This window comes from Coturnix japonica, chromosome 15, assembly GCF_054131305.1.
Source record: "Coturnix japonica strain WE chromosome 15, WE-NBRP24, whole genome shotgun sequence".
Classification (NCBI taxonomy): domain Eukaryota; kingdom Metazoa; phylum Chordata; class Aves; order Galliformes; family Phasianidae; genus Coturnix; species Coturnix japonica.
The window spans coordinates 212,441-228,315 of NC_140677.1; the positions used below are offsets into that span (position 1 = coordinate 212,441).

The 15,875-nt window shown below is 51.4% G+C and overlaps 3 protein-coding genes across 3 annotated transcripts in view; all 3 read right to left on the minus strand.

Annotated features, from left to right (window-relative positions):
- LOC146758316 (uncharacterized) overlaps positions 1-15,875 on the minus strand; it is a 107,841-nt gene that overhangs the window by 24,638 nt on the left and 67,328 nt on the right. The gene's annotated exons all lie outside the window — the stretch shown is intronic.
- LOC146758319 (uncharacterized) lies at positions 1,161-4,714 on the minus strand. The gene is made up of 2 exons (XM_085516636.1): positions 2,679-4,714; positions 1,161-1,762 (listed from the first exon to the last, which is right to left on the minus strand). The coding sequence occupies exon 1, from the start codon at positions 4,587-4,589 to the stop codon at positions 3,729-3,731; it is 861 nt and encodes a 286-aa protein (XP_085372762.1). The 5' UTR covers positions 4,590-4,714; the 3' UTR covers positions 1,161-1,762; positions 2,679-3,728.
- On the minus strand, positions 11,225-14,593 carry LOC146758320 (uncharacterized). The gene is made up of 2 exons (XM_085516095.1): positions 12,743-14,593; positions 11,225-11,826 (listed from the first exon to the last, which is right to left on the minus strand). Exon 1 carries the CDS (start codon positions 14,591-14,593, stop codon positions 13,793-13,795), a length of 801 nt encoding a protein of 266 aa, XP_085372221.1. The 3' UTR covers positions 11,225-11,826; positions 12,743-13,792.

Consider the following 15,875-nt stretch of genomic DNA (forward strand, 5'->3'; position numbering starts at 1 on the left):
CCAGGCATGATGGAAACGGGCTCCTTTCCCCCTCCTCCATTTGATGGTTATGGCGGGCACCCTCCTCCTCTTCGGTTCTGGGGCCCCCAGCTCCTTCTCCCACTTAAATCCTCACTACATTCCTCTCGCCCTCGCTTCGTGCTGGACATGGCTGCTACCTGCCCAGCACTCTCAGAGGTGAGTGAGTCGGGTGGAGCCGCAGCAACCAAGGTGACAGCTGTGACATGGGGAAGATTCCAAAATGGCACCTGTGCTGCTGGGAGTGGTGTTCCGCATAGGATGAGGAGGGGGCTGGAGGGCAGGGCACGGCACGGGAGCTACAAGGCACTCCCTGTGTCCAGCGGGCAGCCCTTCTCTCCGGCCAGCAAGAGGGCACAGAGAGCTGGCCCCGAGAAAAGGGCCCTCGGCCTCCTTCACCCTCCCCCTCCTTTCATAAGGGAATCCCCACTTTGGGCTGGGCACCCACATGGAATCATTGAAACTACAACCTACTACTTTGCTTCTACAGCAAGACTATTGTACTGAAATACTACTGTACTTAAAAGCACCTGCAATCACACTACACTCGTTTTTAATATTAAACTCTCAAACTTTCATAGCAAATAATAACATCCGCTCACAAAGAAAATGTGGAGAGGCCACAAAAGAGAAATACCACTCATGAAAACATTTGTATTTAGACATTCAAACTAACAACGTACTTTGTCTTTACCTAACCGTACCATTCTGTGCTAGAAATACGATGTTTTGCTGTAGAGTATAACTTGGAGAACCCAAGAGCAGCTAAAACCTGCTCCACTCAGTAATTTGACCATCCGCTGATATTTGGTTCTTTGCTCCCTTGCTTTCTAGTTGCTCACTCTTTAGACACACGCAAATCACATTGTCAAGGACTACAAAAACACTGTTAGCCAAAAAATTTATGCTGGCAGAATCTTAACGTTAGAAACGTGTAAATTGGTTGCAAAGAAGAAAGTGAAGACCAACACAGTAACCAAATACTAACTGATACATAAGGCTTCTCTCACACATCCTGAAAACAGAACCGCCAGCCTTAATGAACTTTGCTCTTCAGACACTGACTGAAATGCAAGTATTACCTTGTCATGGTTTAATAATTTTGTAATTTTGCTATCAGTATTCCACATCATAACATCATATAAAGCATGAATAATTTTACTGAATCTGCAACTTACAGAAGAAGACTACATCTCCCAGAGAACAACACGAGGTCACGGGACCTGGACACTATATTAACTCTGTCGCAGGCTAGACTGACGTCTTTCGAGTTCTGGCGTTCAGGGGAGTGTGTGGGAGCCTTCACCGTTTCGCCTAGATTTACAGTAGGCCTCTCGGTTTCGGGACTCATTCTCTCTCCTATTTTGCTTGATTCGTTAGCTCAATTTTCAATTATATTGTATTATACTGTGTTATCCTGTATTTCGATATAGTAATTTAGTAAATAAGTGTGCCTCCTTAGATTGTTGCTGCTGTTTTCTTTTCCTAATTAACTTTTTTTCCTTTCGGCCTAGGGCCCCTGCTGGGCCCACAGTCCCTGTCACGGACGCAGGTGGATTTTTAGTTTAAACCGTGACATACCTGTAGCAGCCTGGATCTGGCAATAGTCAAAGAATCCTTTACGTCCAGCTCCTTAGCATCAAAAGACCACAGATACTGCTGGGGCAGAATTTCATTGAAGCCTTCAAAAGAAGCTTGTGTCTGTTCCCCAGTGCCTCAGGAAAGTCTCCATTCTGCTACCAGCCTGGAAAAGACACAGAAGGATCATTTAAAAGAGGCTACGCTAACCCAAGTTCATCTTTGTTAGTTTGTTTTGAAATGAACCGTAAGCTGTGTTAAGAAAAATGATGGAAAGTTCTGGGGATAGAGCACTGTGTAACTGTATTCTAATTGTATTCCCAACCTTCACCCTGCGCAAACAATTTTAAGTTAAAACCCTATGTTTCCAACCACTCAACTGCAGAAAGCATTTTAGGCTCCAGCAGAAGGCAGCATCTACTCACTGATGATATTAATGAGAGCACAGGAGTCCCTTGCTGTTCGGAGGAAGAAAAAAATGCAGAGCTGTGTTCATCTAATATGTTCCATATTTGTTTCTGTCAATCACGAAACTTTGCTCTGTGGTAGAAACTCCACTCTCCATTAAGAAAAGGGAGAAAAGCAGGCAGGAGACCCAAAGAACCTGAACCCAGGGAGAAGCAGATATTATGCTGAATTCAAGCCTAACCTGTCAGGAGAACTGGAATCGAAAGGAGAGAACGCAACACAGGACACAGAGTGTGACAAAAGAACATTGCTTAAGCTGCAATCTGAGCTCTGCCCGGCTTCCTCAAAACCAGAAGAGAACGGTCTTCTGCAGGTACTCCCTCCTCTCCATCCCAGTGAGTATTTGGCACAACTGCCAATGCCAATACGTTCCTTCTGCAAATGTCACCGTTTCTGTGAAACCTTTCCAGATGACTCGTGACTAAAGCAATTTCTACTCCCTCATTCCTCAAAACCTTCCCACACAAAAGCCTTCACAGATCAGATGGTAAGAAAGAGGGAATTCTACGGCCACAGCAATAAAGCGCGCAGAAAGCCCATCTGTTGCAGACAGAGGAGTGAGCCGTGCTTAACCAACACTGCTTCAGCGCACGCTTACAGTAAGGCACACCTACCTTGCGCTGGCCACGCACGAAGCTCGTGACGCAGCTCCAGGCGGCTCTCCTGGGGCCCAGCTTCATTTCACGGCCACTCACGCTCTGCTGCTGGACATTCTGCAACGGAAAAGCCACCGGATGCAAATCCCATCCCTCGCAGATGGCATCAGACCTCCGCTCTCATGGCAGTCACCACCGCCCTGCCCTGGGCAGCGCTTCCACTGCCCTTGCTCCTGCCACAAGACACCAACGTCTGCTTCTGACGCGGCTCCACCATGGGATCCTGTATGCAATAGAGAAACACACGGAGGCTGCCAGCCACTGCAACACGCGCGCTGTGAAACCCCTGGCACTGCTGAGTCCCAAGAGCAGAGGAGAGAAGCGTTTGCCTGCCATGGACGGGCTGCGGCGGGATTGAATCCTGCCTTCGAATCGGGACACCCCCAGGGAGAGCCTCCCTGGGGACCCAAAGACTGAAATGGAGGCAAGGTAACACTCTGCTATAGAAAGGGAAAGGGGAACTTCACAGAATCCGAGACAAAGGGTAACTGCAGATAGTTTACATTTAAAAGTGCAGGGATAGGGGGAATTACAGACACTTAGTCAAAATAAAACCAGAGAAGAGGGCAATAAAGATAAGAAGAAATTGTCCGGAGACCTCTGACAAGAAGAAGGATTAGATACCCCCGGGCAAGATGATGCTGACATGGGAGAACGATACCAGCAGATAACACCAAGAAGAAAACAGAAGAAGAATTTCACCCCAAAACAACGGCAAGGGTCGCGGGGAACGGGGTCCTAGGGAATGTAATGAATATGTAATCAAACTGAGGAGGAGACTATTGATTACGTATTAGCTTAACCTATATCTGTAACACACTTTTCTCCTTACGGTGTGCAAGTTTGGTGGAGCTCTCCCGCTTGCACCCGGCGCTGCGCAACGCTGGAATAAACATACCTGCTTTAGAACCCATCTTTGGGTTATAGAGTTTGATTCCGCAAGTCATCTTCCTGCCGCACAGCCCAGCACGGCCGGAGCCGCACCACACGATCCGGGCCGGGGCCGGCTCAGGCTCTGCCTCCAGGCTTTTGGGGCCGGCCGGGTGACTCCGCAGCACAGCGAGACCGTGGAGCCGCCCGGGAGCCGCCTCTGGGTGCCGGCAGCGCCGCGAGCTCCTCCCCCGACAGCCCCTCCGTGCCCCCGCCCCGAGGCCCGACCCCGTTCGCAGCACAGAGCCCGCTCCTCCCGGCCCCGCTCATGGCCGCCATGCCGCCATGGCCCGGAAGTGCTCTCCGCCGCCTGCAGGAAGCACTTCCTGTCACTGGCACTGGCACTGTCACGTGGCTCAGGCCGGGCTGGGGCCTGTTGGGGGGGGGCGGCTGCCGGAAAAGGACCCAAAATTCACGTCTCATTTCGTGTCTTTCCTCTCGCTTTCCTTCCTTTACCTTCCCCTTCCCTTCCTTCCTTCCTCGCCCTCGTCCCCTTCCCTTCACCACCTCCCTGTGTCCATTCCAGTGCCTGGCCACCCTTTCTGAGCAGTAATACCTCGTAGTGTCCAGCCTGAATCTCCCCTGTCGCAGCTTGAAGCCATTCCCTCTGGTCCTATCATTAATGACACGAGAGAAGAGGCCGAGCCCCAGCTCACTACAGCCTCCCTTCAGGAAGTTAGAGAGAGCAATGAGGTCTCCCCTGAGCCTCCTCTTCTCCAGGCTGAACAATCCCAGCTCCCTCAGCCGCTCCTCATACGGCCTGTGCTCCAGACCCCTCACCAGCTTTGTTGCCCTCCTCTGAACGCGTTCCAGGGCCTCGATGTCTTTCTTGCACTGAGGGGCCCAAAACTGAACACAGCACTCGAGCTGCGGCCTCATCAGTGCTGAGAACAGGGGGACAATCACCTCTCTGCTCCTGCTGGCAACACTGTTTCCCATGCAGGCCAGGATGCCCTCGGCCTTCTTCTATTATACAGCAAAGGAATCCCCTGAAAAGGAAACCACAATATCTGGCAACATGAAACAAAGTTCTGATTCGTAAAAGACTGGCAGCAAGGCCTGAATCTCTTGTGTCATCTGCTCTTGATGTATCACATTAGCACTAGGTGGAATGCAGAAGCTTCCTGAGACGTGATAATCAAAACCTAGTCCAATGCCTTTAAAAAAGCCTTTAAGAGATTACTCCTCCTTGTCTGCTTAAAATAAACTTAGGTAATACAAAAGGTTGGAAAATTTTTGGACAACTCCCCAGGGCCGGGCTTTGGAAGGCCGTATTGACGAGAGTCAATCAAGCTCCGGCTGCAGGCGTATATGTGTGTGCCAGTTCTTTAACACAGTAGAAATCACAACTTGCTGCATGATCAAAATTCTACATGTGCTACTCCTGAACCCCAATGACTTCCAACGGTGTTAAATTACCCCTTGATCTCTAAGCAGAACAAAACAACAAAATGCCACACCAATAGTGAATACATAAAAACAAACAACTCCTTGGGCCTCAAGGGGAGGCTGATGCACAGGCCACGGCTGCCAGCGTGCAGCTGGGCTTCCCAGGGCAAACAGCAACACACGGTGCATCCATCAGAAGCTGAAAGAGCCCTCAGGGAAGAGAGGCCAACTCAAGGGGCTGAGCACGGGACACCCTTCTTCCTGCCGGGCTGCTTCCCCTCCTCTGGTTTCTTTCTGTCAGTCCTCAGAGAGCAAGGAGATGCTCACAGCCTGTCACCAGCACTTACGGGTTGGCTGAAAGGCCACAGGTTGGGAAGACCAACAAGGAAACGGGGGAAAACCTGCACTGCACCATGTCAAGGGAGAGACGTGAAGCCGACCGCTTCATCGCCCTGCGATTGCCAGCCCGAGCGAGGGACGTTCTGACCAGCTACTGAAAGAGGCAGCACCAGGTTTAGAAAGTTCGCTTCAATTTTATTGCGTACAAGAAGATTTGGCTTCTATTTATTGCCCCGCCCACACCCCAAAATGAAACCCCAGTGCCCAGGATTGCCGCTTAGCAATCAGTCACTCAGCCTCCAGTCAGACCCAAGGAGAAGCCAAACCCCGGGGCTACGTCACCTCCTCCCTCTCCAGTCCCAGCCAGCCCTATTTCAACCTAACCCTACACCAGGCCTGGACCTCAAGAGACACACCCTGAAGGAACGCAGCGTCTCCAGCTCTTGCCATACACCAAGTCCTGCCTATGTGAAGCCCTCATTGCTTCTAACGCAGCACAAGTCCTTCCTGTCCAGTTCACTTCCATCATCTCCACCGTCCATGACAGGGAAAGCACGGCTGTGCCAGTAAACTGGGCTGTTGAGTCAGCAGCTCTTGGTGCCACCTCCGAGGAAGCGTTGCAGGTGGTTCTGCTGTCCTTTGTAGCTTCTTGCTCAAGCCCTCATCGTTGCTTTCTGCTTTCCTTCTCGGCTTTCTTCCTCAGCTGAGTAGCGCTTGCCTTGCCTCGGCAAGCTTGCTGCAAGAGGGAAAAAAGAGGCACTATTTCACTCACGCACGCTGCCAGCACAGTCTGACTTAGAGAGCTGCTCGCAAGATATCCCTGGGCTACAAACCCAAGAACAAGGAAGGACACAAAAGTCACATCTGCATTGTCTGTTACCGCATGCCAAGGAAGAGTCCTCACACTCGAGCACTGCCCCACTTGCAGCTGAGGGGAGGAGGAGCTGGAAAGGACAGGTGGACAGAAAAGAAGGGAAAAGCTGAAGAGGCGAGAATCAACTTCTCCCCGAGGCAGATCACACCTTTGTGGCCACTCTTTTAGGAATGCTCACCATTCCTAATCCTAGCGTTAGCAAGATGAAAATTCACCACCTACCTTTCCACGCTCCTCGCGTACGCACTGAGGGCCGTGCCGTGGCTGTGCTGCACAACACCAGCGACTGAAAGAAAGCACGCAGAGAGCGGATCTGTTGCAGACAGTGCCAGGAGCTGTGCTTGAACAACGCTTTCGGTAAGGCACTCCTACCTTGCAATGGCCACACTTTGGGAGCTCTGGGACACAGCCACGTGTTGCTCTCCTGAGTCCCAGCTCCATTTCTCAGCCCACTCACGCTCTGCTCCTCCATGTTCTGCAAAGGAAAAGTCCCAAGAGGGAAATTCAGTTCATCGCAGATGTCATCAAACTGTCAGGGCAGTCGCACTCATTGCTCGGGGTGAGCAACCAGCTGCATGCTTACCCAAGGAGCAGCGGTTACTTTTACTTGAGTGTAACAGCCAATGCCTGACTGCAAGTACGAACACTAACCTATGCCTAACTCTAAAATAACAACAGAAACCTATACCTAACTCTAAAATAACAACAAAAACCTATACCTAACTCTAAAATAACAACAAAAACCTATACCTAACCCTAAAGAACAAACAGGAACCTATGCCTAACTCTAAAAAACGAACAGGAACCTATCCCTAACACTAAAACTAAACTGAACACTAACACTAACACTAACTTAACACTACCATCAACAAAAAAGAACATAACAAACACCTAACCTAACAGGGGGAAGATGGAACTGGGGGCCCACAGAACCAGAGGAGCAACAAGGTGGAGGAGCAGAAGATGTTAAATAATGCCACCCAGCTAATGCTGGGGGCAGGGGCCGCGCAGCAGGAAAGGAGCCGAGTGCCTGGACCAGCGATGGTGAAGCTGTGACCATGCCAACGCGGGGCCTGGCACGGTGGTGTGGTGCCAGGCCAGCTATGCCGCGGGCGGATCCACGTCCATGGGCTCCTCTGGAGGGGGATCCACCTCCATCGGTTCCTCCGGAGGGGGATCCACCTCCATCGGTTCCTCCGGAGGGGGATCCACCTCCATCGGTTCCTCCGGAGGGGGATCCACCTCCATAGGCTCCACATGGGTGGTGGTCACAGGGCTGGTCCAGGCATGATGGATAATGGCTCTCTTACCCCTCCTCTGCCTGATGGTCATGGCGGGCCCCCTCCTCCTTCTGACTCCTAGGGCCCCCAGCTCCATCCTCCCACCAGAAACTTCAACCCTCGCCCTCTTTGCAGCAGGCATGGCTGTTAACTGCCACAACTGTCAGAGGCATGCGGCAACGGTGACCATGGTGACATGGAGAGGGTTCTAAAATGGCGGCCGCACTGCTGGCACTGGAGTTCCACATAGGATGAGGAGGGGGCTGGAGGGCAGGGCATGGTACGGGAGCTACAAGGTGCTCCCTGTGCCCAGCGGGCAGCCCTTCTCTCTGGCCAGCAAGAGGGCACAGACGAGCCGGCCCCAAGTAAAGGGCCCTCGGCCTCCTTCACCCTCCTTCACCCTCCCCCTTCTTCCACAAGGGAATCTTTTTGGGCTGCCATACTGTTGTGGTTTTGTATTTTTTTCTATTGGTATTTCACATCATAACATCATCTGGAGATCATAGATTGATCAGTCAATCATATTGATCTAGATAAGTCCGTGACACAGACGCAGCACGCAGCAGCTCCTGATGGGGCTCCTGAGCTGAGCACCAACAACGGCAGGCTCCAAAGGGGACCTGACTACGCCTGCCTCCTGGGACACACAAGCTCTGCTTTCCATAGTCGCACCCAGCGCCTCTCCTTGTGCGGCACCTCGGCGGATTCAACCCTTACCTACAATTAAGACCTCTGACTGAATTGGAATTCCAGTCACTCTGATTACACCCCACATCCCTGCTGCAGGCCCTCCCACATGCCCACGTGCTGCACCCAGCCACACCGGCTGCCACAGCCCCGCAGCCAGGCGGGGGTTGGTGCTTCATGATCCTTGAGGTCCCTTCCAACCCGGGTCATTCTGTGATTCTGTGATCGGGTTGAAGGGGCTGGCACTGCCCTGAAGGTGAGCGAGAGAAGTTGGCAAAGGAAGGGTGAGTGGCGGGATCCGAGGAGGGCGTTTTGTGTTTGTGTGCGTGTCTGTTGTTTGCCTGATGTGTTTGTGTGCGTTGTTGTTTCAGGTGTCTGAGTGAGGACTCCCTGTGGGAACTGGCAGCAAGCAAAGGAATGGATCGACGGGCCTGGGCGCCGTGTTGGACTGCGGCTGTGGAGCCAACGAAGGTGTGTCCAGTGTCCTTCCTTACATCATTGACTATGTATGAGGTGTACCTATATCTGTGTAACCATTTTACAAGTCAGGGTGCAGGTTTTTGGTGGGGTCCTGACAGTTCCTCAGCTAGAACCCTCTTACCCCTTTGAGACAGGCCGCTTCCGTCTGTAGCTGTCATGCCAGGAGCCAAATAAATTGCCCCATGGTGAAAAACACCAAGACTCCTATGTCTGCACCGACTCTTTAACCATTTGTTTAAGAGGTGGGTTTTTAGGTCCAACTCAGTATCCCTCCCTGCCACTGAAAGTACAGATGCAATAACCACCCGCACACCTGTTCCTTCGATTACCCGCCCCAGTCCCCTGAAATCATCTTTGATAGCCTTCAGGCTTTTTTTACTAACTTCTTCACTGCCAGCCTGAACTATCAGCAGGGGATAGTAGACAGAAGGGCAGATCAGACTGGGAAGTCTCCCAGCAATGTCCCTGACCCGTGCCCAGGGGAGGGAGCACACCTCCCTGCGGGTAGGGTCGGGCCAGCATATAGGGCCTTCCATTCCTCGCCAGTAGGGTTGTGCGCCCATGATGGCAGTAATGAACAAACTGCTGCATCACAAAGATCTTGGCCTGATTAGAAATCTTTGAGTAATGCTGTTACAGCAGACAGAATGTGCTAAGCGCAAGTAGTCTCCTGCACTTCACATCCTTGCTACTTTGTTCTGGGTGTTGTCACTGAGCAGCGTCTAACACAAATTCTGCCCCGGTCAGCTGGCTGCCTGAGCTTGAGCCCTGATGGCAACACTGTGTGCTTACCCAGGAGCAGCGGTTACTTTTACTTGAGTGTAGCAGCCAATGCCTGACTGTAAGTACGAACACTAACCTATGCCTAACTCTAAAATAACAACAGAAACCTATACCTAACCCTAAAGAACAAACAGGAACCTATGCCTAACTCTAAAGAACAAACAGGAACCTATCCCTAACGCTAAAACTAAACTGAACACTAACACTAACCTAACACAACCATCAAAACAAAGAACAGAGCAAACACCTAACTACAACAGGGGGAAGAAGGAACTGGGGGCCCACAGAACCGGAGGAGCAACGAGGTGGAGGAGAAGAAGATGTTAAATAATGCCACCCAGCTCATGCTGGGGGCAGGGGCCACGCAGCAGGAAAGGAGCCGAGTGCCTGGACCAGCGATGGTGAAGCTGTGACCATGCCAACGGTCATGACCATGACCACGGTGGTGTGGTGCCAGGCCAGCTATGCCGCGGGCGGATCCACGTCCATGGGCTCCTCTGGAGGGGGATCCACCTCCATCGGTTCCTCCGGAGGGGGATCCACCTCCATCGGCTCCACATGGGTGGTGGTCACAGGGCTGGTCCAGGCATGATGGAAACGGGCTCCTTTCCCCCTCCTCCATTTGATGGTTATGGCGGGCACCCTCCTCCTCTTCGGTTCTGGGGCCCCCAGCTCCTTCTCCCACTTAAATCCTCACTACATTCCTCTCGCCCTCGCTTCGTGCTGGACATGGCTGCTACCTGCCCAGCACTCTCAGAGGTGAGTGAGTCGGGTGGAGCCGCAGCAACCAAGGTGACAGCTGTGACATGGGGAAGATTCCAAAATGGCACCTGTGCTGCTGGGAGTGGTGTTCCGCATAGGATGAGGAGGGGGCTGGAGGGCAGGGCACGGCACGGGAGCTACAAGGCACTCCCTGTGTCCAGCGGGCAGCCCTTCTCTCCGGCCAGCAAGAGGGCACAGAGAGCTGGCCCCGAGAAAAGGGCCCTCGGCCTCCTTCACCCTCCCCCTCCTTTCATAAGGGAATCCCCACTTTGGGCTGGGCACCCACATGGAATCATTGAAACTACAACCTACTACTTTGCTTCTACAGCAAGACTATTGTACTGAAATACTACTGTACTTAAAAGCACCTGCAATCACACTACACTCGTTTTTAATATTAAACTCTCAAACTTTCATAGCAAATAATAACATCCGCTCACAAAGAAAATGTGGAGAGGCCACAAAAGAGAAATACCACTCATGAAAACATTTGTATTTAGACATTCAAACTAACAACGTACTTTGTCTTTACCTAACCGTACCATTCTGTGCTAGAAATACGATGTTTTGCTGTAGAGTATAACTTGGAGAACCCAAGAGCAGCTAAAACCTGCTCCACTCAGTAATTTGACCATCCGCTGATATTTGGTTCTTTGCTCCCTTGCTTTCTAGTTGCTCACTCTTTAGACACACGCAAATCACATTGTCAAGGACTACAAAAACACTGTTAGCCAAAAAATTTATGCTGGCAGAATCTTAACGTTAGAAACGTGTAAATTGGTTGCAAAGAAGAAAGTGAAGACCAACACAGTAACCAAATACTAACTGATACATAAGGCTTCTCTCACACATCCTGAAAACAGAACCGCCAGCCTTAATGAACTTTGCTCTTCAGACACTGACTGAAATGCAAGTATTACCTTGTCATGGTTTAATAATTTTGTAATTTTGCTATCAGTATTCCACATCATAACATCATATAAAGCATGAATAATTTTACTGAATCTGCAACTTACAGAAGAAGACTACATCTCCCAGAGAACAACACGAGGTCACGGGACCTGGACACTATATTAACTCTGTCGCAGGCTAGACTGACGTCTTTCGAGTTCTGGCGTTCAGGGGAGTGTGTGGGAGCCTTCACCGTTTCGCCTAGATTTACAGTAGGCCTCTCGGTTTCGGGACTCATTCTCTCTCCTATTTTGCTTGATTCGTTAGCTCAATTTTCAATTATATTGTATTATACTGTGTTATCCTGTATTTCGATATAGTAATTTAGTAAATAAGTGTGCCTCCTTAGATTGTTGCTGCTGTTTTCTTTTCCTAATTAACTTTTTTTCCTTTCGGCCTAGGGCCCCTGCTGGGCCCACAGTCCCTGTCACGGACGCAGGTGGATTTTTAGTTTAAACCGTGACATACCTGTAGCAGCCTGGATCTGGCAATAGTCAAAGAATCCTTTACGTCCAGCTCCTTAGCATCAAAAGACCACAGATACTGCTGGGGCAGAATTTCATTGAAGCCTTCAAAAGAAGCTTGTGTCTGTTCCCCAGTGCCTCAGGAAAGTCTCCATTCTGCTACCAGCCTGGAAAAGACACAGAAGGATCATTTAAAAGAGGCTACGCTAACCCAAGTTCATCTTTGTTAGTTTGTTTTGAAATGAACCGTAAGCTGTGTTAAGAAAAATGATGGAAAGTTCTGGGGATAGAGCACTGTGTAACTGTATTCTAATTGTATTCCCAACCTTCACCCTGCGCAAACAATTTTAAGTTAAAACCCTATGTTTCCAACCACTCAACTGCAGAAAGCATTTTAGGCTCCAGCAGAAGGCAGCATCTACTCACTGATGATATTAATGAGAGCACAGGAGTCCCTTGCTGTTCGGAGGAAGAAAAAAATGCAGAGCTGTGTTCATCTAATATGTTCCATATTTGTTTCTGTCAATCACGAAACTTTGCTCTGTGGTAGAAACTCCACTCTCCATTAAGAAAAGGGAGAAAAGCAGGCAGGAGACCCAAAGAACCTGAACCCAGGGAGAAGCAGATATTATGCTGAATTCAAGCCTAACCTGTCAGGAGAACTGGAATCGAAAGGAGAGAACGCAACACAGGACACAGAGTGTGACAAAAGAACATTGCTTAAGCTGCAATCTGAGCTCTGCCCGGCTTCCTCAAAACCAGAAGAGAACGGTCTTCTGCAGGTACTCCCTCCTCTCCATCCCAGTGAGTATTTGGCACAACTGCCAATGCCAATACGTTCCTTCTGCAAATGTCACCGTTTCTGTGAAACCTTTCCAGATGACTCGTGACTAAAGCAATTTCTACTCCCTCATTCCTCAAAACCTTCCCACACAAAAGCCTTCACAGATCAGATGGTAAGAAAGAGGGTATTCTACGGCCACAGCAATAAAGCGCGCAGAAAGCCCATCTGTTGCAGACAGAGGAGTGAGCCGTGCTTAACCAACACTGCTTCAGCGCACGCTTACAGTAAGGCACACCTACCTTGCGCTGGCCACGCACGAAGCTCGTGACGCAGCTCCAGGCGGCTCTCCTGGGGCCCAGCTTCATTTCACGGCCACTCACGCTCTGCTGCTGGACATTCTGCAACGGAAAAGCCACCGGATGCAAATCCCATCCCTCGCAGATGGCATCAGACCTCCGCTCTCATGGCAGTCACCACCGCCCTGCCCTGGGCAGCGCTTCCACTGCCCTTGCTCCTGCCACAAGACACCAACGTCTGCTTCTGACGCGGCTCCACCATGGGATCCTGTATGCAATAGAGAAACACACGGAGGCTGCCAGCCACTGCAACACGCGCGCTGTGAAACCCCTGGCACTGCTGAGTCCCAAGAGCAGAGGAGAGAAGCGTTTGCCTGCCATGGACGGGCTGCGGCGGGATTGAATCCTGCCTTCGAATCGGGACACCCCCAGGGAGAGCCTCCCTGGGGACCCAAAGACTGAAATGGAGGCAAGGTAACACTCTGCTATAGAAAGGGAAAGGGGAACTTCACAGAATCCGAGACAAAGGGTAACTGCAGATAGTTTACATTTAAAAGTGCAGGGATAGGGGGAATTACAGACACTTAGTCAAAATAAAACCAGAGAAGAGGGCAATAAAGATAAGAAGAAATTGTCCGGAGACCTCTGACAAGAAGAAGGATTAGATACCCCCGGGCAAGATGATGCTGACATGGGAGAACGATACCAGCAGATAACACCAAGAAGAAAACAGAAGAAGAATTTCACCCCAAAACAACGGCAAGGGTCGCGGGGAACGGGGTCCTAGGGAATGTAATGAATATGTAATCAAACTGAGGAGGAGACTATTGATTACGTATTAGCTTAACCTATATCTGTAACACACTTTTCTCCTTACGGTGTGCAAGTTTGGTGGAGCTCTCCCGCTTGCACCCGGCGCTGCGCAACGCTGGAATAAACATACCTGCTTTAGAACCCATCTTTGGGTTATAGAGTTTGATTCCGCAAGTCATCTTCCTGCCGCACAGCCCAGCACGGCCGGAGCCGCACCACACGATCCGGGCCGGGGCCGGCTCAGGCTCTGCCTCCAGGCTTTTGGGGCCGGCCGGGTGACTCCGCAGCACAGCGAGACCGTGGAGCCGCCCGGGAGCCGCCTCTGGGTGCCGGCAGCGCCGCGAGCTCCTCCCCCGACAGCCCCTCCGTGCCCCCGCCCCGAGGCCCGACCCCGTTCGCAGCACAGAGCCCGCTCCTCCCGGCCCCGCTCATGGCCGCCATGCCGCCATGGCCCGGAAGTGCTCTCCGCCGCCTGCAGGAAGCACTTCCTGTCACTGGCACTGGCACTGTCACGTGGCTCAGGCCGGGCTGGGGCCTGTTGGGGGGGGGCGGCTGCCGGAAAAGGACCCAAAATTCACGTCTCATTTCGTGTCTTTCCTCTCGCTTTCCTTCCTTTACCTTCCCCTTCCCTTCCTTCCTTCCTCGCCCTCGTCCCCTTCCCTTCACCACCTCCCTGTGTCCATTCCAGTGCCTGGCCACCCTTTCTGAGCAGTAATACCTCGTAGTGTCCAGCCTGAATCTCCCCTGTCGCAGCTTGAAGCCATTCCCTCTGGTCCTATCATTAATGACACGAGAGAAGAGGCCGAGCCCCAGCTCACTACAGCCTCCCTTCAGGAAGTTAGAGAGAGCAATGAGGTCTCCCCTGAGCCTCCTCTTCTCCAGGCTGAACAATCCCAGCTCCCTCAGCCGCTCCTCATACGGCCTGTGCTCCAGACCCCTCACCAGCTTTGTTGCCCTCCTCTGAACGCGTTCCAGGGCCTCGATGTCTTTCTTGCACTGAGGGGCCCAAAACTGAACACAGCACTCGAGCTGCGGCCTCATCAGTGCTGAGAACAGGGGGACAATCACCTCTCTGCTCCTGCTGGCAACACTGTTTCCCATGCAGGCCAGGATGCCCTCGGCCTTCTTATTATACAGCAAAGGAATCCCCTGAAAAGGAAACCACAATATCTGGCAACATGAAACAAAGTTCTGATTCGTAAAAGACTGGCAGCAAGGCCTGAATCTCTTGTGTCATCTGCTCTTGATGTATCACATTAGCACTAGGTGGAATGCAGAAGCTTCCTGAGACGTGATAATCAAAACCTAGTCCAATGCCTTTAAAAAAGCCTTTAAGAGATTACTCCTCCTTGTCTGCTTAAAATAAACTTAGGTAATACAAAAGGTTGGAAAATTTTTGGACAACTCCCCAGGGCCGGGCTTTGGAAGGCCGTATTGACGAGAGTCAATCAAGCTCCGGCTGCAGGCGTATATGTGTGTGCCAGTTCTTTAACACAGTAGAAATCACAACTTGCTGCATGATCAAAATTCTACATGTGCTACTCCTGAACCCCAATGACTTCCAACGGTGTTAAATTACCCCTTGATCTCTAAGCAGAACAAAACAACAAAATGCCACACCAATAGTGAATACATAAAAACAAACAACTCCTTGGGCCTCAAGGGGAGGCTGATGCACAGGCCACGGCTGCCAGCGTGCAGCTGGGCTTCCCAGGGCAAACAGCAACACACGGTGCATCCATCAGAAGCTGAAAGAGCCCTCAGGGAAGAGAGGCCAACTCAAGGGGCTGAGCACGGGACACCCTTCTTCCTGCCGGGCTGCTTCCCCTCCTCTGGTTTCTTTCTGTCAGTCCTCAGAGAGCAAGGAGATGCTCACAGCCTGTCACCAGCACTTACGGGTTGGCTGAAAGGCCACAGGTTGGGAAGACCAACAAGGAAACGGGGGAAAACCTGCACTGCACCATGTCAAGGGAGAGACGTGAAGCCGACCGCTTCATCGCCCTGCGATTGCCAGCCCGAGCGAGGGACGTTCTGACCAGCTACTGAAAGAGGCAGCACCAGGTTTAGAAAGTTCGCTTCAATTTTATTGCGTACAAGAAGATTTGGCTTCTATTTATTGCCCCGCCCACACCCCAAAATGAAACCCCAGTGCCCAGGATTGCCGCTTAGCAATCAGTCACTCAGCCTCCAGTCAGACCCAAGGAGAAGCCAAACCCCGGGGCTACGTCACCTCCTCCCTCTCCAGTCCCAGCCAGCCCTATTTCAACCTAACCCTACACCAGGCCTGGACCTCAAGAGACACACCCTGAAGGAACGCAGCGTC

Coding starts and splice junctions, on each gene's coding strand:
- LOC146758320 (XM_085516095.1), bottom strand. CDS start 14,593: ATGAGGCCGCAGCTCGAGTGCTGTGTTCAGTTTTGGGCCCCTCAGTGC.
- LOC146758319 (XM_085516636.1), bottom strand. CDS start 4,589: ATGGGAAACAGTGTTGCCAGCAGGAGCAGAGAGGTGATTGTCCCCCTG.